The sequence below is a fragment of the Cibotium barometz genome, chromosome 7, assembly GCF_041138505.1.
Source record: "Cibotium barometz isolate CiBa-2024 chromosome 7, ASM4113850v1, whole genome shotgun sequence".
Taxonomy (NCBI): Eukaryota; Viridiplantae; Streptophyta; class Polypodiopsida; order Cyatheales; family Cibotiaceae; genus Cibotium; species Cibotium barometz.
The window spans coordinates 23,734,862-23,759,590 of NC_141052.1; the positions used below are offsets into that span (position 1 = coordinate 23,734,862).

The 24,729-nt window shown below is 48.3% G+C and overlaps 1 protein-coding gene across 3 annotated transcripts in view; it reads left to right on the forward strand.

Moving 5' to 3' along the window:
* Positions 1 to 22,776, forward strand: part of LOC147636797 (uncharacterized) — a 55,594-nt gene extending 32,818 nt beyond the window's left edge. For 2 of the 3 annotated variants that reach the window (XM_086800351.1, XM_086800352.1), the window contains one exon: positions 21,951 to 22,776. In XM_086800351.1, the coding sequence (XP_086656477.1) occupies positions 21,951 to 22,568 (618 nt within the window). In that variant the 3' untranslated portion in view covers positions 22,569 to 22,776. The remainder of the gene's footprint in view (positions 1 to 21,950) is intronic. The other variant, XM_086800353.1, reaches the window with a different exon arrangement.
* Positions 22,777 to 24,729: the final 1,953 nt, after the last annotated feature.

Below are 24,729 nucleotides of genomic sequence, written 5' to 3' on the forward strand. Positions count from 1 at the left end.
CAGCCTTATGTTCAAAGAATCCAGCCACACACAGCTATGTGCAGGCCGGTTATTTATTGGTATCTGTATGCAGGCAGGCGACTGCTTTTGTACAGTCAAGTGGAGCGCAGGGCTGGTACACGCAGGCAGCAGCAGTCGGCCAGGTTTGTGCGCTGGCGGCAGCATATGTAGGCGGGTAATCAGGCATATGCAAGTACGTGTGCAGGCGGGTATGCAGCATATGCAGGCGTACCGGTGGTAGGCAATCAGGCGTAGCAGAAAAAGGCGAACAGCATACGCGTGGTGTTTTTTTAGCTTTCGTTAAAAAAAAAACCCCATGCCTTGTTTGTCCTTGCGTTCGTTTTTTTTGCTGAACCTTAGTAAAGGGTTTTAAAAACCCATGCTTTGCTTATAAGTGTTTTTTTTTTCAGACAAGCAGAATATATATATATATATATATATAATTTATTATTTTTTTTTCAAAAAAAACACAAAAGCAAAAGCTAAGTTAGCTCTTGGGAAAGCCTATATATTTCTCTTAAGCGAGCTTCTTGCCACACATCTCTCAAGCTCTCAAGCTCTCTACCACTCTCCTTATGTAAGATAAATATTTTCTCTCATCTTGTCCTCTTGAAGATGTCGACCCAAGAATCCGAGTTGGAGTCCATTCTCGAACGTGAAGACCTGCCGGCTACGGAAGCCACCGATGCCGATCTTTTCGACGATTTTGTTTCAAAATCATATTTTCAAGAGTTTAAAGTTGCTCTTGAAGCTTCTTCCTCAGAATGTCAAGCACAAATCGCCGCGCAGATGCAGGCTTTATAGAACTCCATCTCTTTGTTGACGACTACCCTATCTACTCTTTTGGGTATGGATACCTTGGCATTTGCTTTAGGCCCCAATATTACTCTGGAACAGTTTGGGAGCGAGCAAAAGCAGCGTATCAAGGAGATAGTGGACACTTGGCTACATAAGTGGTAAGTCCATTTTCAGTTTCATCCATATGACGATGGAAAAAAGATCCAATTAGTAGCACGTTTCCTCTCATGCAAAGCTTTGCTTTGGTGGAAAGAACTCAACCCTAAACTAGCGACTTGGGCACAGTTCGAAGACGTCTTCAAGAAAGAATTCCTCAAGAAAGAGGATGACTATGATGTTGTTGCCCGTGCCTAAATTTCTGGAGATAGACCTCATAAGTGAGGTTCTCCGAGATCATGGATTGTGTATTGATTCTACTTTCTTCATTTCTCATATCTTCTATAGATGTCAATGAATTAAGTGTTTTTGAAAGCAAAGAATTATAGAAGATACTTGATTCGTTTCAAGATGTATTTCCTAAAGAATTGCTATTGGACTTACTATCTGAAAGGGCAGTAGATCATCGTATTGACATGATCCCTGGTGCTCACCTTGTTAGTATTCCACCTTACAGGATGAGCCAAGCTGAGGAAGATGAGTTGGCCAAACAACTCAAAGATTATTTGAGGATGGGTCAGATCCGTCCAAGTAAATCACCTTGGGGTGCACCTATGTTGCTTAGGAGAAAGAAGAACAACACCTGGTGAATGTGTATAGATTACAAGAGATTGAACAAGCTGACAATTAAGAACCGTTATCCTCTCTCCCTAGATCAGATGACTTGATTGACCGGTTAGCTGGAGCGAAATATTTCACGAAGATAGATTTACGTACTGGCTATCACCAGATATGTATTCATGAAAGGCATGTCGAAAGAACCGCCTTTTGGACTAGGTATGGCCATTACGAGTTTCTCGTATTACTTTTTGGGTTAACCAATGCTCCAGCCACTTTTCAGCAAATGATGAACGATCTTTTTCGTGAATGTTTGGAAAATTTTTGGTTGTGTTTCTGGATGATATTTTGATATATAGTCGTACTCTTGAGGATTACGTTAGACACCTCACGATTGTGTTAACTCTTTTAAGAGAGAATCGACTAGGTCATAGTCAATGCTCAATCCATCTCTAGTGATCTTGTGTCCCAAGTAAATTATGTCTGTCATAAAAAACTCATATTTACTAGTTCAGAAGGTTCTGGCTTGCTGGCCTATACCGCGAACAGTGAAACAACTTCGTTCTTTTCTCGGTTTTGTTGTTTTTCTTCGGAAATCTATGCGGGAGTACTCTCAGCTCACACTATCGATGACCGACTTGTTGAAAGGTCGTTGACGTAAGTCAAATCAGCTTATCACTTGGAATAATGATTTGGATATGGCCTTCAGACTTCTGAAAGATAAAGTCAAGGAAGCACCTATCTTAGCATTACCCGATCCTAGTCGGTCTTATGTTCTTGAAACTGATGCCAGTGGCTATGCCATCGGGGCTACCCTATTTCAAGATGGTAGACCTGTTGCTTTTGAAAGTAAAAAGTTAGACGATACTCAAAAAAATTTTTTTTTCCGAGAAAAGATCCTTTCATTAGTTATATAAAAACGCGCGTAGGGCTACAAAAGATCCTCTAGGCTCATAAGAAAACAGAGCAGAGAACAAAGCAAGGCAGCCTGGGAGACTCTCCCTAGGTGCTGAAAGAAATACAAGTATCAGTACAAAGAACTGAGAGGCTATATCATACAATAGGAGGGGGGAAAAGCCAAATAGGTGGCCTGTAGTGCCAACGGGGGGACCCCGCGTGTAGGGTATAGAAGGGGCCGTTGCTCCAAGTGGTGTGAAAGGCCTGGTGCCGCAAGATCGCCTCATCCGGGTCGCCCCGGATGCGGTCATACTGTCCTCGCAGGGTGTGGATCAACTCTTGCCAGATCCCCTGAACAGTCTCTGCTGGTGGCTCCAGTCTCCCCTCAAAGGCCCTGAAGCACCGGGCCCTCCAGGTGAACCATATGGTGAGGCTGCTGAGGAGCTCCCATCGTAGATCCCTCTCATGTGTCCAGCTGGCGGACGAGAAGTCCGGTGAAGGAACAAGGCGAGGCTGGCCCCTAATGAATCTGATGGCCTGGCTGTCCTGCTCTGTTAGCCCATAGCAGGCCCTGACGAAGTCGACCAAGCAGCGGCACCCCACGTGTACATACCCTTTGGAGAAAGGGGGGCCAGAATGCGCAGCATCCGCAGCCAAATCTGCTGCGCCTGAGGGCAGTCCCATAGGCAATGTCTCTGTGTCTCCCTAGGGTGGCCGCATCGGACGCAGGCCGCTGGAAGATCGCTGTAAACAAGCCAGGTGTCAACTGCAGAGCCCCTGTGCCACTGGAAAGTCGAGATGTTGCGTGCCTGTCACTAGCCTAGATCCTGGTCCAAAAATCCTCTAGGAACTCCTGAGAGAGTCCCTGTAGCCGCCAGTGCCCCGATGCAGCTGGAGAGACCATCCTCCTCGCCGTCAAAATATGTCGCCCCAACCGAACAGTATACTGGAAAAAGGTGATCCCTGTGGCCTCAAGGGATGCATAAGGATCATGCCACTCGTACTCGCCTGGGTCCCACTGGAGCCGGGCCAAGGGGCGCGCTGCATATGCCCATATGCGCCAATCAGAGTCCACATCTGTAGGGTCTGGGTCAATATGCCACTTCCGAGAAGCGGCGGCCACCACCCGTATCCTCTGAAAGATGCACTCTGCAACCAAAGGCGACTCCACCTCCACTCTCTGAAGCCTGCCCTCATCCTGGATCTCATAGTAAAGGCATCTGCCATCCTCAGTGCAAGCTCTGACAGCAATCAGGATCTCCAACTGAGTAAAGGCTCCCATCCACCGTGGGGCCACGGGCTCGAGAGGCGTGAACCACTCCTCTGTGAGTGCCTCCTGAATGTCATCCCTCATAATCAACCCCCCTGTGAAGTGACTCAGCCTCTCCACCTGGATCTCCTCTGGGAGACTGCAGAAGGCCTGCCAATCTCCAAAACTACGTGCTGGGCCTGCCGCCAATGGTTCCCAGGCTAGACGAGGTCGAGAACCCAGCATATGACCCTGCTCTGTGCGAACCGATGGGCTCTAGATGAGCGGCTGTCTGGCCCGCTCCTCATCACAAGAGGGAGGTCTCTACGAGAGCCCCGGTCTCAGCAACTCCCAAGCTCTCAGGATGCTCAAGGCAAATCTGTCCTCCCATCCTCTACTGAGGCTTGTCCTCCTCATCTCTATGAAGATCCATCGTATCTCTAGTGCCCAAGTGCCCCCTGCTGGGGGAGCCCGAGCCTGCAGCCGCTGCAAAAGAAGCTGGAAGCAGCCCCCGAACAATAAGCTTCCCCAATAAGGCTCTACTCTAATCGACTGGATCTATAATGCCCAAGCCTCCCTGGGCCAACGGAAGTGTAATAACTGCCCAAGCAACCTTTGCTCGGGCTGGCTGACCATCTCGCCCAGACCAAAGAAAGTTCTTGATCAGCCTCTGTACCTGGCTGATACAAGAGCTCGAGAAGATCCAACAAGACGTAATGTACCACATGGTCGCTAAAAGCACCTGATTTGCCACCACCACCCTCCCAACCAAGGATAGCCGAGCTGTACTCCAATACAAAAGCTTCCTCCGAATGCTCAGAAGAAACGGGGCAATCTGCTGCTCAGGTGACAAATCTAGTCCAATCTGGCATCCCAAATATCGCACTGCTGTGCTTGGAGGAATCCATCTAAAACCCGGGACTGGGCTCCATGTCAGAGTGGGAGCGCTACTGATCCAAAAGGCCACTGTCTTGCGCCAATTGATCAATGCTCCCGAAGCTGCACTAAAAACCTGGAGCGACTGCTCGGGCTGCTGAAGATTGGCCTCCTGGCCATGCAAAAATAAACCCGTGCCATCAGCAAACTCAGCATCGAGCAGGTCCTCCTCCTGGACTGGGAGCTGGAGTCCTCTCAAACCAACCTCCTCTGCCGTCAGATACATGCTCATAGCCTCAACAAAGAAGAGAAAAAGAAACGGGGCGAGAGGACACCCCTGACGGACTGATCTGGTCAACTCAAAACTCGGCCCCCGTCCTCCTGCAATCAGCACCTGGCTACGAGCTGTGGAATATAGAGCCGCCACCCCTCGAATCCAACCTGGCTCAAAGCCCAGGCGAAGCATAGTGCCCTCTAAGAAACCCCAATCGACTCTATCGTATGCCTTCTCAAAATCGAGAAGCATCACGACCAAGTCCTCACCAAGAAATCTAGCTCTGGCGGAACGTGAAAATGTTGTCAAGGATACTACGCTCCTTGACGAATCCTGTCTAGGTAGCATGAATCAACTCTCCGAGGAAGGGCTGGATTCTCAAACTCAAGGCCTTTGCCAAGACCTTGTAGACAGTATTGAGGATCGTAATAGGTCTCCAATGCCGAATATCATCTGATACTCCCTCCCCCTTGGGGATAAGAAAGATCAAGCCCTCTGAAAAGCTCTGTGGCATCATCCCAGTGTCCAAAACATACTGAAAGCCCCTGCAAAGGCCTGGCCCCAAAAGGTCCCAATAGCGCATAAAAAAGGCAGGCGTCAATCCGTCCTCCCCTGGGCAACTATGGCGCGGAAGGGCCCTCAAGGCCTCAGCAAGCTCAACCTCTGAGAGAGGCTCACCCAGAACTGTACGCATACGATCTGTGACCCTCCTTTGCACATGGGCCCACACAGTCTGTCTGCAAGCATCCCGAGCCCCAGTGGCTGGCTCTGCTGCAATCAGGTCTCTATAGAACCCAGTGGCAATTGCTCTGATCTCCTCGGGCTCAGTAGCTACCGATTCGTCCGGCCTCCCAAGCTGGCGGACTCCTGCTCGAGCATGGTGGGGCCCAGTAATCTCAAAAAACTCCGCAGTCACTCTATCACCAAGCTGCGTCCACTGAGAGGCCTGGCGGCGATAGTAAAACTCATGTCTCTGCTCCTCTGCCTCTGTAACCTCCTGGCGTGCCTGGCTCAGCTGGGATGCCACCCACTCACATGTAGGCTGCTGCTCCTGAAGGCGCTGAAGCGAAGCAAGGCTACGTCTCAGTCGACGCTCCCGCTCGCGAGCCTCTCCCAGCCGTGTCAAGGCTGCAGCGTGCAAAAAAGAGCTGAGCTCGATGAATCCCTGGGCACACTGGCCTGTTGCATCCTGGTCAGAGCTCTGACTATCATGCCATATCCTCTCAATGTCCTCAGCGAGGCTAGGATCGGTAAGTACCCTCTCTGGGATCCTCAACTGCAAGCTGGTCTCTCGTGTCCTCTCCTCAAGTGTCAAAATAACTGGCGCATGGTCTGAAAAAGAGGTGCCAGCGAGAATGCCAACAGAGCCCCCTCGCTCCCCTAACCTGTGGCCCACATAAAAGCGGTCAATCCGTGATAGATTAGTCCCTCCCTGCCGGCGATCCGACCGAGAGAAACTAAGACTGTCCTAAGAGTGGGGGAAGGCCTCATGCTGCCATGCATCAGTGATCCTCAGTGTCATGCAAAATGCTCCCAAGCTGCAAGCTCCGTACCGTGCACTGTAACATGACTGCCTCCCAGCCTATCGGCCGGGTCCTCAAGCATGTTGAAGGTCCCCCCGACACACCAATGTGCGGCCTCTGGCAATGCATCCGTAACCTGAGTCCAGAACTCTGCTCTGGCACTAGCATGGTTGGGTGCATAGACATTGAGCACGCCAAAGAGCTCATCATGCGTCCTCAGAATGACATACTGTGCTCTACCAGGCACAATGATCCCGCGATCCACAATGGACTGCCGCCATACATCCGCAATGACCATACATACTCCTCCCTGCCCACCCAAGGGGCCAAACCCTGCAGACCAAAAGGTGTCCCATCTACCAGGCATCACCGAACCATATCTCCGGATCCTGCTCTCACCCAAATGGTGCTCCTGTATCATCAAAATATCAATACTGCCCCCAACCAGGCATCTCTGCAGCTCGTGCCTCAAGCATCCACGATAACGTATATAATGTGCACCGCCAAGGCCCTGTACATTCCATGAGATGATCCTCATGGATGACCTGCTGAGGTGGATGCTGTCTCAGCCGTAAGGCGGGCCTTCGCAAGCGGCTTGGATGGAGAATAGTCCCCATCCGAGCGGCTACGAATCTGCCCACCCGGTGTGCTGCAAGAATCTCGGATCAGGCGCCAGTGGCTGTCCCCCATGGCGACTGCCTCCCGCTCAGAGAGAGCACCCTCGTGTATGCATACATATCCAGGGTCCCGTGCTAAGTCTGCCACTATGCGAATGACCAAATGTCGAATCCCTGAGGCGTCCACACTCCCGGGATCAATAAAAAAATGAGCCAACTCCCATAGTCGGCCTATCACATCTGTCACCTCCAGATCGCTCACATGATGAAAAAACTCAACTGCCTGAGTCTTCAAAGTGCTAAGAGCGAGCTCCAGAGTCCACTCTCGGTCGCATGGGCCATAGAGAGGGAATGAGAAGGCCACTGCTGAATCAAGTGCCTCCTCCCCGCGGGCCGGAGGTATCACTACATGCACTTTGATGGGTGATGGCTCATGGGGGCCCTCTCCTCCAAAAAGCCGTGTGAAGGAGTAATCAAAAGCCTCCGAGCGCTGCCTAGTGTCGAGACGACTCAGTCGATTGCGGATAGAGGATATCCGTGAAGCCCGAATCGGCATGGTAAGTCTCCTCTGCGGTGCCCGAGCAAGGTCGGTGCTCAGAGCCCTCCGAACTGCAGGTGAACGCCAGGGGACTACCAGGGCCTCCCGAGTAGCTGAGGCGAGGGGGGGGGGGGGGGGAGGGGGTGGGGAAGGAGCCGCTGCCGAAACCGGAGAGGGGACGGGTGGAGGCGAAGGTGGAAGCGAGGCGGAAGGGGGGGACGGGGGAGGGGGGGTGGGGGCGAAGGAGGGGGTGTTGGCATCTCCTGGTCCTCAGTCCGCGCTGGTGTCTCCTCCTGGAGGGGAGCAAAGCTGTTCCTCACAGGAACCCAGTGATGCTGAGACTGTGGCTGCTGCTGCATCGGTCTCTGGGCATGCTGCTGGGGCTGTCTCCCTCGACGGCGCCCCTGACCAGGCTGCCACTCCGAGGTCTCTGTGGGCTGAGCAGGTGTCTCGGAGGCTGCCTGTCAAACCGCATTTGTGGACGGGCCATCAGGGGCCTGCTGCTGCGGTACAGGTCGGGGTCTCCTACGAGGGCAGGCCTTGGCCAGGTGGCCGACCTGCCTGCAAATAAAGCACTGGTTTGGGAGCCCCGAGAACTCCACTCTCTGATCAATCCATCCCCCCCCTATCCGAGGTAGTTGAATGACCTTCGGAAGGGAAGAGATGTCAGGCACCAACACTCTGACCGAAGGTAGCCCAGCTGCTCTAGCCACCACTGAAGCGGCAGTGGGGCCAGTCTCGAGCACCGAGCCCACCAGTGCTCCTAGCCTCAAAAGGAGCGGAAGGTACTCGCGGCGGAGTCCAAGGAAGCAAACTGTAACATGGAAGAGGCGCTCTCCCTGCTCGGCCGCTGCTGGGTCAAAGCCATGCTGCCAAGGTCTGAAGAATGCCCGAGTGCCCCTGATGTCAAGGGGACTCATGGCTAGGACCTGGGCCACGCTCTGGGCAGTCTCAAACTCGATCTGGTAGTGTCCACGGCCGAGTAGCTGAACGTCCAGGATCTTGCCCACATCTGGAAGAAGGCGGACCTGGAGAAGATCGCGGATCTCGCCTCTGTTGGGGCGAGTGCCGACTATACGGCAGATGGTGGAATGTGCCTGGAGGCGTTTCACCTCTGCGGGCGGCGAGACATGGTTTTCAATCTAGATCACCTGTTACAGTGGGATTCTTAGGACTTTAGCATGATGCAGCACGTAATTTTTTGCAAGATATACAAGAAATGTTACGAGTTGCAAAGGAATCTATTAGAAGTGCTCAAGACCGAGACAGATTTTATTCTAATAGACATCGTTCATCCAAAGAGTTCTCTGAAGGAACGATAGTGTATTTGCGAGTTCCGAAAGATTCCGAGACTTTACGGAGAGGTCGATCTGCGAAATTATTCCCTAGATACTGTGGACTATTTTGTATTACACGACGGATTGGTTCAGTCGCATATGAATTGGATTTGTCTTCTCATGTGAAAGTTCATCTTGTATTTCATGTTAGTAGACTTAAGGAAGTACTGGGTGGAACAGAACAGGTAGTTACTCCTTAAGAAATCATAGATGTTGAGTACATGACATTTGTTCCACACGAACGTGAAAAGAGTCTTGGATTTTGTAAAAGACGATTGCGTAATACGCTTATCAAGGAATACAAGATTAAGTGGAAGGATCGTGTTGAGGAGGACGCTACATGGGAGACATTGACTACTCTTCAGATTACCCTGGCTTTTTAGTGCGCTCAGAGAGGAAGGGGAGAATGTCATGTGCACAGTGTGTATCTACCGTGTGCTACATGCATACAAGACAGCTTCGAGGTTTGGGGAAGCTTGGAGCTAGGCAGGCTGATTGGCGAGTTGAGTTAGGGATAGACTAACGGGCGGGTGCCCAAGTATGGACGGGCGGGTGCCCAGGTGTGGACGCCCGATGACCGGCCAAGAGCCTATAAAAGGGTGGCCAAGGTTAGTCATTAGTCATATAGAGTCTCGCGTGTCTTGGTGAGCACCTGCTTCATGCAACCAAGGCCGGCAGCAATCTGGAGGCCTAGCTTCGTGGCGGTAGAAATTGGTCGGTACGTCCAACTAGTTAGCTCAGTTCGTGGCTCGGTGGGGACAGCAAGACTTGTGGGCTTGCTCATGGTTGTGAAGGTTGGGAGGTGAGTCAGGCCTGCACCCCCGTCATGTTTGGTTGGTTTGTTTGTAGGTTTCGAGTCTTGTACCAGGAGCCTTCCACGAGGAGATCCTATGGGGATTTGACATCCGGGCCAAGAGGAAATCCTTCCAGGGCTTACCACCGGCAAGGAGTCCTCTAACAATCAACTTGCTCAACAGGGCACAGCTTTGAGTAGCGTAATCAATGAGGCCTAGTCCCCCTCTACTATGTGGCTGAATGATCTCTCTCCATTCCACCTTGGCCCTGAATGGCCTCGTGTCACTGTTGGCCCATAGGAAGTGCCTGATCAAACGTTGTACCTGGCCAATACATACCTGAGAGAAGGCCCAGCACGAAGTGATGTACCACACGGTGGCAAGAAGAACCTGGTTTGCCACCACCACTCTACCTACTAGGGAGAGCCTCACAGAACTCAAGTATAAAAGTTTCTTTCGAATGCTCAGAAGAAGAGGGGCGAGCTGCCACTCTGGAGAAATGTCAATGCCAACGTGGGAACCAAGATAGCGACCTGGAGTGCCCCTTGGAATCCACTTGAAAGCCTCAATTGGGTGCCAAGTTGGGGCGGGTTAAGAGCCCACCCAAAAACCACACGACTTGTGTCGGTTGATCTGTGCTCCTAATGCACAACAAAAACCTCGGTTGCCTCATCGAATCTCTAGAGGTTCCCCACATCTCCGGAAAGGAAAGCTGATGTGTCATGTGCAAACTTTGAGTCAAGCAACTCCTCTTGCATGCGAAGGGGGGGAGATAATCCCTGAAGTCTGGTATCTTGGGTTGAAAGAAAACTGCTCATGGCCTCGGCGATGAATAAGAGGAGGTAAGGTGCCAAGGGACAGTCCTATTGAACCGAGCGAGAAAGGGAAAATTTGTCACCACGGGCTTCCTAAATGAGAACTTGGCTTTGCGGGGCTGAGTAAAGTCCTGAGACCTCACGAATCCGCTCCACGGGGAATCCCATCCGGCTCATCGCGCCCTCCAGAAAGCTCCAATCCACCCTATCATAAGCTTTCTCAAAGTCATGAGTAGCACAATGAGACCATGTTACCGCATCTTGGCCGAAGCTGTCGCCTCCTAGAAGGTGAAGATGTTATCCAGAATGCTCTGATCTTGAACAAAGCCTGTGTGAGTGTCATGAATCAAGTCCAAGAGAAAGGGCTGAAGTCTCTTGTGGATGGCCTTGGCTAGGATCTTATAGGCGGTCGGAGGTCCCCGGAAGAGTGATGGGTCTCCACTGCCAGATCTCCAATCTGTCACTACCCTTCTTAGGAATCAAGTGTATCAGACCTTTGAGGTCTCGTTGGCATGGCACCTGTGATCATAATCTCGTTGAAGGCAGCTTGAAGGCCGCCTTCCAAGAGGTCCCAGTGACGAAGAAAGAAAGAGACTGGAAGCCTGTCTGCCCTCGTGCATTTGTCCTTGGGTAGTGCCATCATTGCCTTCATCAACTCCTCCACAGTGAATGGAGTCAATAAGGTCCGAATAGAGGGGGCAACCACCTCTCTCGTGTGCCACCAGGCCCTCTCGCGCGCCTCCATCATTTGTGGGGATAACGGGGCACCTGTGAGAAGAGATATGAAGAAATCACTGGCGACGGCTCTCACATGGAGGGGATCAGAAACAATAGATCCATCTTGACCATGCAGCCTGTGAATACCATCTCTCCTCTTGTGGGGGTAGGCTATCTCAAAGAAATCCCCTGTGACTTTGTCTCACCGGCCTGAGTCCAGAATGAAGCTCTAACGTGGTATGTGTACTCCACCCTCCTCTCCTCAATGGATCTAATCTTCGTGCGGGTGGCAACAAGCTGACTCTTGATCCATGGGCTATCTGGGTTAACGCTCCTCAAGCCGTTGTAAAGAGGCCATACCCCTCCTCAGACTCCGCTCCTGCTCCCTAAAGCCCTCCAATATACTCTGGGTTGCCTCGTGCATTTGTCCTTGGGTAGTGCCATCATCGCCTTCGTCAGCTCCTCCACAGTGAATGGAGTCAATAAGGTCCGAATAGATGGGGCAACCACCTCTCTCGTGTGCCACCAGGCCCTCTCGCGCCTCCATCATTTGTGGGGATAACGGGGCACTTGTGAGAAGAGATATGAAGAAATCACTGGCGACGGCTCTCACATGGAGGGGATCAGAAACAATAGATCCATCTTGACCATGCAGCCTGTGAATACCATCTCTCCTCTTGTGGGGGTAGGCTATCTCAAAGAAATCCCCTGCGACTTTGTCTCACCGGCCTGAGTCCAGAATGAAGCTCTAACGTGGTATCTGTACTCCACCCTCCTCTCCTCAATGGATCTAATCTTCGTGCGGGTGGCAACAAGCTGACTCTTGATCCATGGGCTATCTGGGTTAACGCTCCTCAAGCCGTTGTAAAGAGGCCATACCCCTCCTCAGACTCCGCTCTTGCTCCCTAAAGCCCTCCAATATACTCTGGGTTGCCTCTTGCAAGAAACCGTTGATCTCCCCTAGGCCAGTATCCAATGTGCACGCAATAGACCTTGCGGGAAAGTCCAGTCCCGCTCAAATCTGCTCTTGCAGATCTCGGGGTCCTCAATGAGGCTGTTCTGAATCCTAGAGCTCGTCTGCCTGTCATGCTACCAGAGGTTCTCTAGGGACAGAATATCCAGGGTGTGATCCGAAAAAGTAGTGCTTGACAAGATACCAATCATGCTTCCATGATTGCAAGCTCCACTCATCAACGTAAAACCTATCAAGTCTAGAGAGGTTGGGGCCGGTGCTCTTATCTGATCGCGAGAAGCTAAGGCTCCTTGGACTGCGCCCAAACTTTGGAAGATGCCAAGGGTCCCGTCCCCTAAGTATCAGTATCATTTCCTCCCAGGCAGAGTACTCTGCTCTTGAGACTTTGGCCGTGCCTCCTCCAAGTCTGTCCTTTGCTACCTCTATCATGTTGAAGTCACCACCCATGCACCAAAAGTCAGGCTGAGGAAGGGCCCGTCGGATTGTGTTCCAAAAGAGGGCTCTACTTGTAGCGGCGGTTCGAGGCATAAACATTGAGGATGCCAACGCTATCCTCTCTAATCAAGATGGTAACCCAATGTGCTCGCCCTTGGACTAAAACTCCTGAGCCTGTCACTGTCGGCAGAAGTTGCTCGCTGACAGAAATACAAACTCCTCCCTGTGTCCTTGAAGGGCCGAAGGATGAAGACCAGAAAGTATGTTTTCTGCTTGGTAAAATCTTCTCGCATCGGTCGGTGTGTCCCTCAGAGAGGTGATACTCCTGGAGGAAAAGAATGTCGATAGGTCTCCCCACTATGGCTCTCTGAAGCTCTCCTCTGAGGACGCCTCGTCTCTGGAAGCAATGAGGCCCCCCTAAACCCTGTATGTTCCACAAGACTATCCGCATATCAATCTCTGTGTGAGGTGGAACCCGTGGAACTGCCCTCCACTTGGAGAGTCTTGGGTGAGGGTTTAGATGGGGAATAATCACAGTCCGTCCTGGGGCGAGGGCGCGCCAAGTGGGCGCGGATCTTGTCCTCCATGTAGGGCCACTCTGTTCGAGCGCAAGGATATGCGTACTCCAAACTCCATCGATCACAATGGGGCCCCTGTAAGAAGGGGGAAGAGGTACTGTGGCCGAAGTATGCATGAATACAAAAAGCAGCACCTCCAGGTTGTAGGTCACCAGCTCCCCGTCCTGGTCTCTGTGGCCTGAGCCTCCAAGCTCCATCCTAGCCAATGGCCAAAGATGGGTGAGTACGTCGGTGATGTGAAGGTCGTGAAGATGATGGGAGATCTCAATCACCTGACCCTGGATGGTGGCAATCACCGACTTTGAATCCCACTCCGTCCCTGGGGCTGCACACAACGGGAAAGAGAAGATCATCGCGCCATTCTCTGTCGTAGAGGGTCTGGAGTGGTGAAAAACTACACATACCCGAATAGGTGCTACTGTCTCAAACATATATGTTCTTTCCGCTGGAACACATCGGAAGAAACTATAATCCACAGGCTGCCCCAAGATCTTGGGGGGCCCACTTGGGGATTGGGACGGAAGAGCCCTTAGCGGAGAGGCGGCAATGGTCATCTCCACCGCCTCAGAGAAGCGATGAATCAGGCGGCAGAAGGAACTCGCCGGTTGCCTCTCCTCCGGGTTGGGCGTTGCTAGGGGTCGATAGGAATGCTCTGGAGAGGCGGAGGGGGGGAGGAGGGCGGGCTCTGATGCGGAGGATAGGGTTGAAGGAAATGCTACGGTAAAGATGGGGCGAGGATGGAGGGCGGGGGAGGGGGCGGGGGAGGAGGCAAAGGGGGGCGGGGGGGGAGGGGTGTTGCTGGGATAGATCCATCAGAGAGGAAGGCTGTTGGAAGAGGCTCACCGGGGGCACAATGGGGTCTAACGGCCTCATTGGGCACTAAGAATTTTAGGAGGGATCTTGGTGAGGAGTTGATTGCCAAAACGGAGGGGTGGAGGGGCCCGCTAAGTGGTTGGAGGGGGGCTGTCGCCAACGGGTGGGTGTTGCGACGATAAATGCTCATAACGGCTCTCTAATAGATTCGAATCCTCCTGTGCTTGGCCAGCCTTGCACGCACGGCGATGACGCTTAGCCCTAGTGGTCTGCTAACAACCCAGGTGTGGGCCAACCGTCCGCCACTCTCCGGCAGTTGTGTCATCCGTGGTCGAGACGTGAGAACCTGCCACTCTCTCTACCCCCTGGTGAGGATCTGAGTGGGATGCGGGGCGGGCGGTGGGGACCAGTGGAGGCGGTCTCTTGGATTGACTTCAAGGGCAAGCTCTGGCTAGATGGCCCATGTGCTTGCAAATGAAACATTGGCTTAGAAGGCTTGAATACTCCAGTCGCTAAAGGATGGGGTCTCCCCGGAGGGATGGCATAGATATAACATGTGGCATTGAATCCGGCAAGGCAACATAGATGCGGAGCAATGGAATCCCAGCTGCTCGCACAAGGGCCGAGGCAGCAGTGGAGGGGATTCCATCACTCTCCCGATGGCACCACCAATTACCGGGAGCAGAGGAAGGTATTTCTTCCTAAGGCCTAGGAAGCAAACTGTCACTGGGAAGCCCAACACACCAGCGAGTGGGTTAGACACAGGGTCGAAGCCGTGCTACCACTGCGCAAAGAAGGCCTGCGCCGTATGCAGGGCGAGGGGGCCCAACTACATGACTCGGTCTGAGGCCGTTGGCGAGTCGTACTCCACCTGGTAGTAACCATACCCCAGAGGGTGAATGTCTATGATCTTTGCAGGCCCACCTAGCCTCCACACCAATTCTTGCTTCGCTACGACGCGAGGAAGGAATGTTATGATCCGGCTAAATGAGGCTTGCCTGTAAAAGATCCCTGAGTTGTCTGCGCGCTAGGCGGCTACCAACAATTTTGCAAACCAGGGTGGAGGCCTCTAAAGTTGCAACAGTCGTGGCAAGAATCTGAAGGTCCACTTTGGGAAAGGATAAGCAAGCAACAGCGGCCTCGGTCGGGGATGACAGGGCGGCTACCATGGAGACCTCATGGGGGTGAAGACCAAAAAATGCCGAAAACTTGCCGAGATGAGAACACCCCCAAGATCTTGAAACTCAATCTGCGGGAAGAGGGAGCAGAAAGAGGAAAAGAAAACGACACGCGGCGGGAAGGCACTGGGAAAGTCGAAACAGAGGAGAGAGAGAGTGAGAGAGAGAGAGATGGAGAGAAACGCATGTATATACGTGCTCTCAATATCACCAAACAAGAAACACATGCTGGTACAAGTCTCGAGCAAGAGGGGAAGATGACCTCGTACGTGAGGGACTACAACAAGCTCACTAAGGCATGCAAGAGGCACAAAGCAATGAATGTGAGGGAGGAAAGGCCCGACTATATATATGCGCAAATAGAGGCAGCCGACCGACTCCTCACGACTAGGAATAAAACCTAATGACTCCATAAAATAGGGGAAAAATGGGAATATGATGTGAGGGGTGACCGGCCCCTCTAGCTAACATGGTAAGCCCTAAAGGCTTTAAAAAAACACCTGAAAGAAAGCCAACAGCAAGGGGATGATGATATCTAACACCCCCTCTCAGCAGTGGATGCTGAGTGAACTCCAAGAAGCCAGAGACGTCACCCTCAATCAGAGATGAAAGACTGCAGCAACAGGTACCAGGAAAGCTCCACAAGCAATCTCCTCGGCAACTCCAAATTGTGTGCGTGCAGATCAATTGATAGAGCAAGAATGGCCTTCCGTCTTTTACACTAGATGCACATGCCATTGCTTGGATCTACGTTTTGAAGACATTGCACAGATGGATTGGGTTGCCCATGTCTTGGACCAAGGACTAAAAATTTTAAGCTTTATCACAAGAAAGCAAACAAGCTTGGCCATGTATCAAAAGCATAGTGCAAAGGAGTTGCTAAAGCCTTCAATCACCAGATTTGCACACATTCATAATGCTTGCAAACTTGTTGGACGAGAGGGTGTACAATGGGTTGAGAAGGTTGGTTGTGAGACTAGAATGGTGCTCATGGAAGTCATCATGCACAAAGAAGGCTGAGGATGTTGTATCTATCATCTTGAGCAGCGGTTTTTGGTTAGATGCAAGGATGATTGTGGCAGTATGTAAACCGATATTGAAGATCCTTCGTTTGGCTAACAGAGAAGTGGCTACCATGGGTTTGGTCTATGAGTTGACAGATCGTGTCACAAAATTCCTTGCAGTTTCTATTTTTCTATTGTTTATGTGTGGCATGTGGAGCCTGACATGACATACATGTATGGCTGGTGTAGCTTGACATGGTGTGTCAGTGTGGCATATGGAGCTTGACATGACAGTACATGTATGGCTGGTGTAGCCTGACATGATAGTACATGTGTGGCTTGTGGGGCCTGACATGGTGTACATGTATGGCCATGGAGCCTGACATGATGAAAGTCTCTGGGACTAGCTATCTTGGAGATATTGTGTATTTATGTTCTAGGAAGGTTCCGGAAGGATCATGAGCCTTGGACATTTTATCGGATACAACTGAGCACTGAGCAGATGGGTGTTTCTTCCAATATAATTGCACTCATATGTGTGCATGACTTTGATTTTATCTTTGGATGACTTGTCTTGTTTGCCTGGACAATGCTTGAGATTTCTACTTGTGTTGTCCATGGGGTCGGGGACTCTTGGGCACCCTGTGGACGTGTATGTGCACACTTGTTTGGGACTGACATGTGGTCTACATGTGTTTTGCAGGTGGTAAGTATTCCCAAAAAACTCAATTTACAGCTTTATGAGTTCACGTGTTAATAATTATGGATGTAGGTTTACACTCACTTATAAGTGACCTGACAACTTATAAGTGAGTACACATTGAGCAGGACTTATTTAATACACGTGGCGGCCAAAGACCGGGCACGGGACATTATTTGGACTCCCTTCATGTAGGCACCCCTTTCTGGACCAAAAAAGCACACGTTTGGGCTATTTTCAGCGGGGAAGCCTCTATTATTGACAAAACTCCAGATTGGAGGGGGGTGCATGCTTTTCAGGAGTGCATGAGGGCTGGTCGGCTGGTTTTCAGCCTGTTGGCAAGTTTCTACAACCCTCCATCGCGACTGAAGTTGACTGGATGCATGGGAGAAGCTGGCCGACTCTTTCTGCATGTTCTCCACTGATGGCCGGGGGATTTACAGCTTGAATAGAGGCTGGACAGAGGTTAAAAACAGGGAGGAAGAGCTGGGCGTGGGCTTCTAGACAGTTTTCCTTCCGACCGGAGGTTTGCAGCTTGTGCACATTTGCTGGTCGCTTTCTTCCGTGGCTACTGAAGGGCTGGTCGATTGCTGAAAACAGGCTTTGAGGGCTGGTCGACTTGCTTTATGAGCCAGATAGGAGGAAGATGATGATGTTGAGCTGTCCCGGGCTGATGTGGGAGTGCTATGGGCTGTCCATATTTGTCCTGCATGTGCTTGATGCCGGGAATGCTCACTTGTACTAAAATTGTCAACAAATTTAGATATTGTGATGTTTTTCTTGTTTTCATATTGTATTGGAAGAAATAGGTGCAGCCGGTGGTGAACCCTGGGCACCCGCAAAGTTGTATTGGAAACAGACTCCTTTTTGGTAATCTAACCATAAAGTGATTGGGGTTAGCCCATCTTCTGGCCCCTAGTGTGGTGTACTGTACAGCTTTGTCATCTTGTTTTATCTGGTATGCATGTGTATTTTCAGATTTCTTGATTGATTAGATTTTCCGTGTTCAGTTGCCCCTTCCGTTTTCAGATCGCAGGGCAGAGAAGATAGAGAACATGATAGGTGTGGATCCTGTGAAGCTCAATGCCATGAAGGAACTTTGTTTTGGACGATGGGATATGATGCATTATTCTCCTTTGCATGCTATTGGCTTTGCCTTGTATCCCATCTGGAGAGGGAAGGGCCAAGATCGTGATGCCGAGGTGAACAATGGATGGATGAAAACCATAGAATGCTACACTAAAAACAATATAGAAGAGCAAGGAGTCTTGGTTGATGAGTTGGATGTATATTGATCGGAGGGAAAGTCCTTTGCTCATGCCCTTGCCAAGGGCAAGAAAAGAATGCAACACACTGTAAAATGGTGGGAGACATTTGGGGCAAGCACTCCTAAATTGCAGCAGCTTGCTATCCGTGTGTTGTCTCAAGGAAGTTGCTCATCACCATGTGAGAGATATTGGAGTACTTTTTCTCTCATTCATACAAAAAGGAGGTGCAGGTTGACACACTCTCACTTAGAGAAGCTGGTATATATACACACCAACCTCCATCTCCTTACAAAGCTCAAGGAGAGAGGGTTTGAGAAGAGCTCAAACCTCCATCTCCTTACAGAGCTCAAGGAGAGAGGGTTTGAGAAGATGGAGGTGACCTTAGAAATGGTCAACAAAGAGAAATATGATGATAGAATCATTTCTTTGCAGGAACTACAAGAGCCAGATGAGGAAGTAAATGCTAGAGTTGTCAACACAAGCCGTGCAAGCGCAAGTGTTTTTGCTGAGCTAGATGATGATGATGATGAGGAGGAGGAGGCTAGTGATGATCAGAGTTCTCCTTCCCACTCTTTTAGGGAGGAGAATGAAATGGAAGACATCTAGGAGTAGACTTCCATTGCCTAGTTACTAGTATGCAATTTTTTGTTTAGGAATAGCCTTTAGGTTGCATTTTGATACGTCAATCTCATGACTCATGTTATGTCTAATGGTTTTGAGGCTTGAGCCATGTAAGCAATGGAAGTTGGAAGATCAAACTTTAATATTTGCATTTTTTACTTACTATGGGCGTTGTCAATGTTACGACTCATGTTATGTCTAATGGGTATGAGGCTTGAGCCATGTAAGTAATGGAAGTTGGAAGTTCAAACTTATTTGCATTTTTAACTTACTATGGTCGTTGTATTGGCCTTCTAGTTTTGCAAATGTAAATTGTCTGCATTGTGCAAATTTACTTTCCTTTGTTTTTTTAAAGACATATTATGACATATGAAATGTTTAATGGATTATAAAGTTCTCGTCTCATTTCTCATTTCTCATTGCCAATTATTTGGTAAACTATATTTTATGGCCTATAAAATATAATGTATTTAGGGCCACGTATGTTTCAGCCCGAGTGAGCCAAACATACTTGAAACATGCTTTCATACTCGTATGCGTATGCTTCATGTATGTTAAAAACTATGTTCACTACCATGTTTTGGCTCGAAAAACTACCATGATTCCAATGTTTTTTCGGCAAGAGTAGCCTTGGGCAATTATGCTTTCAGCTATGTGAACAGACATGAAAACGCAGGCTTATGGAAATTGGGTGAATTCACATTGGGAAGTGGTGTTGGGTCGTTTTGAGGGTCTCATTGCGGGCTGTCTATCTGGTACGAGAATGGTGCAAGATTGGAAAACTGCATTGTAAAACCTTAAATGGGTGGGACGTGATTTTCCAATCGGTAACTCTATGCAATTGGAAAGTTTGCATCGGTCCTCTTTGTTTGTAGAACCGCTAGCTATGCAAGAGCCACGTAAAGCATACTTTTTAGCATCCTGGGGTATACGCATGCTTCAGGATGTTGTGGATGATATAGGGAATGTGCTATCCTTTCCACAGGCATGCAGTAAACATAACTTGGGTCTACCTCATAGACTGATATAGAGAAAGATTAAAAGGTTATTGCAGCTATATGAACTATTGCCTCCATTGGTTGAAAACGATAGGCTTCATGACTGGAAAGTGAAAGGGCAAACTGTAAATGCAAGGGGATTACATTTGGATAAGATAACTGCAGCTAGCATGTATAATCATTTTCTCCCACCACCTTGGATTCATGCACATGGTAACACTCTATGGGGTATGCAAAAGAGTGAAAGATGGTGAAAAACAACTCCGGAGTATATGGCAAAGTAAGCTGCCTTTAAAGCAAAAATCGTTTCTTTGGCGCTGTTTTGTGGGTGTCCTCCCTATTGCGGAGAGGCTTGCTAAAAGACGGATGGTTGGAGCTACTTGCTATAGATGTGGAGCTAGGTCTGAAGTTATTCCACATCTATTATGGCATTGTTTGAAGACAAGATAGTTTCCCCGAAGATTGGCTGATGATATCTCAGGTCGCTTCCTTGGCAAGCGATATGGCAAGCATTTTTGGATATTTGGGATTGGTGTTCCCAACTCTCCTGATTTTGATGTCTTCTTCTTATGGAGTAGATATTGGGCTTTATGGACAATATGGAAGATGAGTTACAATGCTATGTTTGGGCACACGCCTTTGCAGGCATGTGCTTACTTTAAGATGAATTTGCGACAATCCCTCCATGACTGCTTACAGTTGGAGGACATGTTTTTTAGTCAGTTCGAGGTGTTTTTCCACTGCTTCTGAAGTTCTCTGAAGATGGACTTGCCTTGAGTCCATCTCCTATATTGTACATAAGTCATTGTTAATAGAAGCATGGCAAAAAAAGAGTGTGTATGTGTGTGTGTATTTATGTGTATGTATATATTTGTGTGTGTATGTATGTATGTATGTTGGGTGTGTGCAGCTGTTCCGTTCGAGCGTTTTAGTAAGCACTTGTGAGGGGTGAAACGTCTCAGCGTTTCCTGCCCCGTTTCGAGGTGAAACGTTACACTTTCTACACACACACACACACACACACACACACACACACACACACACACACACACACACCCCATGGAGCGATTTCATCCGAATTAACTCCAGCCTGTGTTCTATGTAAACCTAATACCTACATTAGCTAGTCTCTCATTCCAGCACCGATTTTTACAATTTGGCCAATCATGATTGTCCTTTAGTTATTAGGATCCAATGGGTCCCGGCCTTATGGATGGGGGGAATGATGTTACTAGACCATGGCGGACGGAAGCCTTGATAGAGGACCATGCTGAACATGTTGGCTATATCGAAGGGCCCAGAGTCTTGGTCAATACGCTCAGCCAGTGATCCCTCCTGTTCCGTAGCCCTGGCGTTTTGAAGTTTATGTATGGCCTTGATAACAGTTGAGATGGTGAAGAGTGTGGCCAAGGTAGGTTGAGGGGTGTGTGCGGAGGATAGAAGGGGCCTGATTGGGTATATGGTTATGTGTGCTTGTGTGTGTGTGAGAGAGAGAGAGAGAGAGAGAGAGAGAATCTTTTTCAGTTTCCCTATCTACCAAAGCAAGTACACTTCTGAGAGGACATCAACCAAAGGTGTCTTTGCTTTCTCTTTATTGAGGTGAAATAGGATATTGAATAGAGTTCACTGTTCACAATACATCGCAGAAACAGAAACCTAGGATAAGTGTGTTCTAAGTACCCTACATTCTTCTTGGTGTATTATGTATGATGCACACGTTCAATCTCCTTTCAAAGACGTAAAGCTTCACAAGCGACAGCAAACTGGATGGTGGCAACATGCAACCAGGATGACGGCAGGATGAGAAGGGGGGAAATAACCAGCCATACTTTTTCCACATACAAGCACAGAAGGTATGGTACAAGGTGAATGAGCATGCAACTTTTCACAAGAGTGGAGTAATGATGGCCTCAAAAAGCCGCCTTTTCATATTATTCTAAGCAGTTGTGGGGTTCCTTTGTCATCATGGAGTGGGTAGGGATTTTTTTGATTGCACTGTTGCCGATTGTATGCAGCATACTTAACCCTCAATGACTCTCTTCATTTGGAGTTAGGAGGATAGGGGCTGTTGTCAACTTGTCCTGCTGTGGTTTATAACTGCAAGTTGTCAATCAAATGTGCGTGTTATCTTAGAAGGAATGAAACTCTACAAATGCCGTGGAAATGGTTTTTGGAAGGCAGAGGGAGGGATGACTGCTAAGTGTCCTGACTCTCGAATTTTTGTTGTTTGCAGCTGTGTCTACCAGGTTGTAGCAGGATAAGTGCTGATGCTGTCGTGAGAATGGTTGATATACTTACAAATTGCAGACCTCCAGGAATGCCTGGTTTGGAACAGTTAAGAGTAAGAAATATTTATGGCTTAACAAGGGAGCATCTAGAGAGCTTGCAGAACATGGTCGGTGCAAGGGCACAGGATCAGTCTAGCTCAAGGAAGCCCCAGTATTATCACAATGGTCATTATGCTTCCTCTTGTGACGATGATAGACCAATTGATGTGGAAGAATGCCCGAAGTGTACCAATGTAAGATTAGTTTATGATTGTACCAGGGAAAGATGTCAGCAAAGGCAGGGGATCAAACTCCAAGAATGTCGTGCCTGTATTCTGTGTATTGTTCGTTGTGAAGAGTGTGGAAGGTGCATAAATGACAATGACTATGAAGAAACCTTCTCCCTAGACTTGTTATGCTCTTGCTGCTGGCTCAGGTTGCCCAGGTGTGCAGAATGCAACAGGCCTGGTTGTGGAAGGCATGCTGATCACTACATCAGGACACCAGAGACTACATTTGTTTGTAGTGACTGCTGTGGACCCTCTCCAGGTACAAGTGGCCCAGAGTTTCATGTATATGCCTGACTCAACATTTGAGGCTTTCTCATCTGGGCTTATAATGTTAATCTAGCTCTCTGTTCATATTTAAGGGCCGTACTTGATTCTTTTGCTGGAACTTGATTCAAACATTCATTTGTATATATTGACCAATTTTGTCACCGGGAAAAAGTAAAAAAAAAGAGCAATAAAAAACCATTGAAAGATGTCATGCAAGTTGCTGACATCAATGCAATACTGGTGCAAAGCTTTATTCTTTATTAGGTTTTGAAGTGGATCTGCCATCTGTCATTGAATCTTGCTTGTTTCTTTGAACTGGAGTATTTGTTATGTTAGCAGGTAGAATAATTTCAAGTACTGCGCTTGAAACCCTGTGTGTTCTGTCAGTGTTGTGGGAGGGATAGGCCAGTGTGCTGTTTGAGCTGTGAGGGCTTGCTTTGTGAACTGTGTATATTCTGTCTTAGCTTTGGGCACGCAGGTTGAAGACTAAAGATTTTTCTGTTATACAATCTTAATCTTATATGATGAAACTGTGCACATTCTTTATTGAGGGTTTTCAAAAAATAATGGGTTGGGGCCTGTTTTACTATTGGTATTTATTTTCGTGTAGGTTCATCGCCGTTTGAAAATGGCTGACACTGTGGCCTTTGCATAGTAGTACGTTGTAGTATAACAGCTAGCAGTATGGTTTTTGTCCTGTTTTTGTAAAAGGAGGCCTTAGTGGCATGTTTGAATTTTGGATTATTTTCTAAACCAAAGAAAATTCTATTTAGCATGCTCCTTTTGTTTTCTGCTCGTAGTGTTTTGTCCTTGAAAGAATTTCATGTTCGAATTTTGGATTATTTTCTAAACCAAAGAAAATTCTATTTAGCATGCTCCTTTTGTTTTTCTCTCGTAGTGTTTTGCCTTTGAAAGAATTTCATCTGGTTGAGTTTAGAAGATATAGCTGTCCACAAGATTCGAACAGAGCTCCTTGAGAAGGTAAATGGGCAGTCTCTTGTGAAGGTTTTATTCTCCTCGTCCTCGTCCCCTTCCTCCTCCTTTTTCTTCACCTATAGAGAGAACGCATGCTCATAGTATTTCTTCTTAACCTTCACATTGCACCTTTTCAAAGTTGCATCTCTTCAACCATTTTGGATCTTGTTTGAATCAGGCTTTATATCTCTTACATAAACAGAGACTATAGGATACAAAAAAAAGAGCCTCTAGGGGGAAGGTGGCAAGGAGGAGCCTACAAAGAACAAATCATTGAATTACTATATGAACTTCAAAAAAACTATAATAAATTTTGCAAAAAAAATAGTTTGCATACTTGAGAGATATCATGACCATTATATCATTTATTTGTTTGTTTCTCACGACCAACATATATATATGTGATGGTGCTATATTAAGGAACTCTGTACCATTAACAAAATCTCTTGCTTTTAGCTATCTAGGTACTTCTTTTAAATCTTTGAGGTTATTCTTTTGAAGATATAGCAACTTCTCTTCCAATATTCTTTCTTCTTTAATTATCTAATCTTATTCTTCTTTGCCTTGACATAATATGCAGTTCTAGTATCCTTGTTATGTGTGACATCTTCAATCTTAATACCTGCATCCTTGGGTTTTTTGGTTGGTGGAACATTCAAGGTATTGAATGCCTTACAATCACTCATTGGTATAGGATGCAAGAGCATTTTAAATCTATATCTAATTAGTTCGCATGTGTGCATGTGTTTGTCCATAAGTGTGACTCTATGGGCATGGGAAGAACAAATATAGTTGTCTATAAAAAATCTGTGATGGAATCTTCTGTAGCCTCTTGAATGGCACATGCCTCGTGAATGGCACATACGACATTGGAGGTCCATCTCATTCCAAGCTTCCAATCATCAAAAATCTATCTAACATTCTCATGAGAGTAAGCCTAGGGATGAGAAGATCAACATGCTTTTAGGCCTTCCTTATCTCTTTGAGGGAATACAAATGTTGGTTGATCCTCTTCTTCAACTTCTTCCCTGGAAGTTTATTTTCACTTGTTGTAGCTTTCCCTGCCAAACCTGGATCTGGTTCCACTTTCCTTGTTGTCTACTTTGTTCTAGCCATCTAGAAAAAAGCAAACATAAGAAATTTCTAAGAAGGATGTCTACTCCTTTCTTAGAAGTAGACATCTTTCTCAAAAATTTCTTATGTTTGCTTTGTT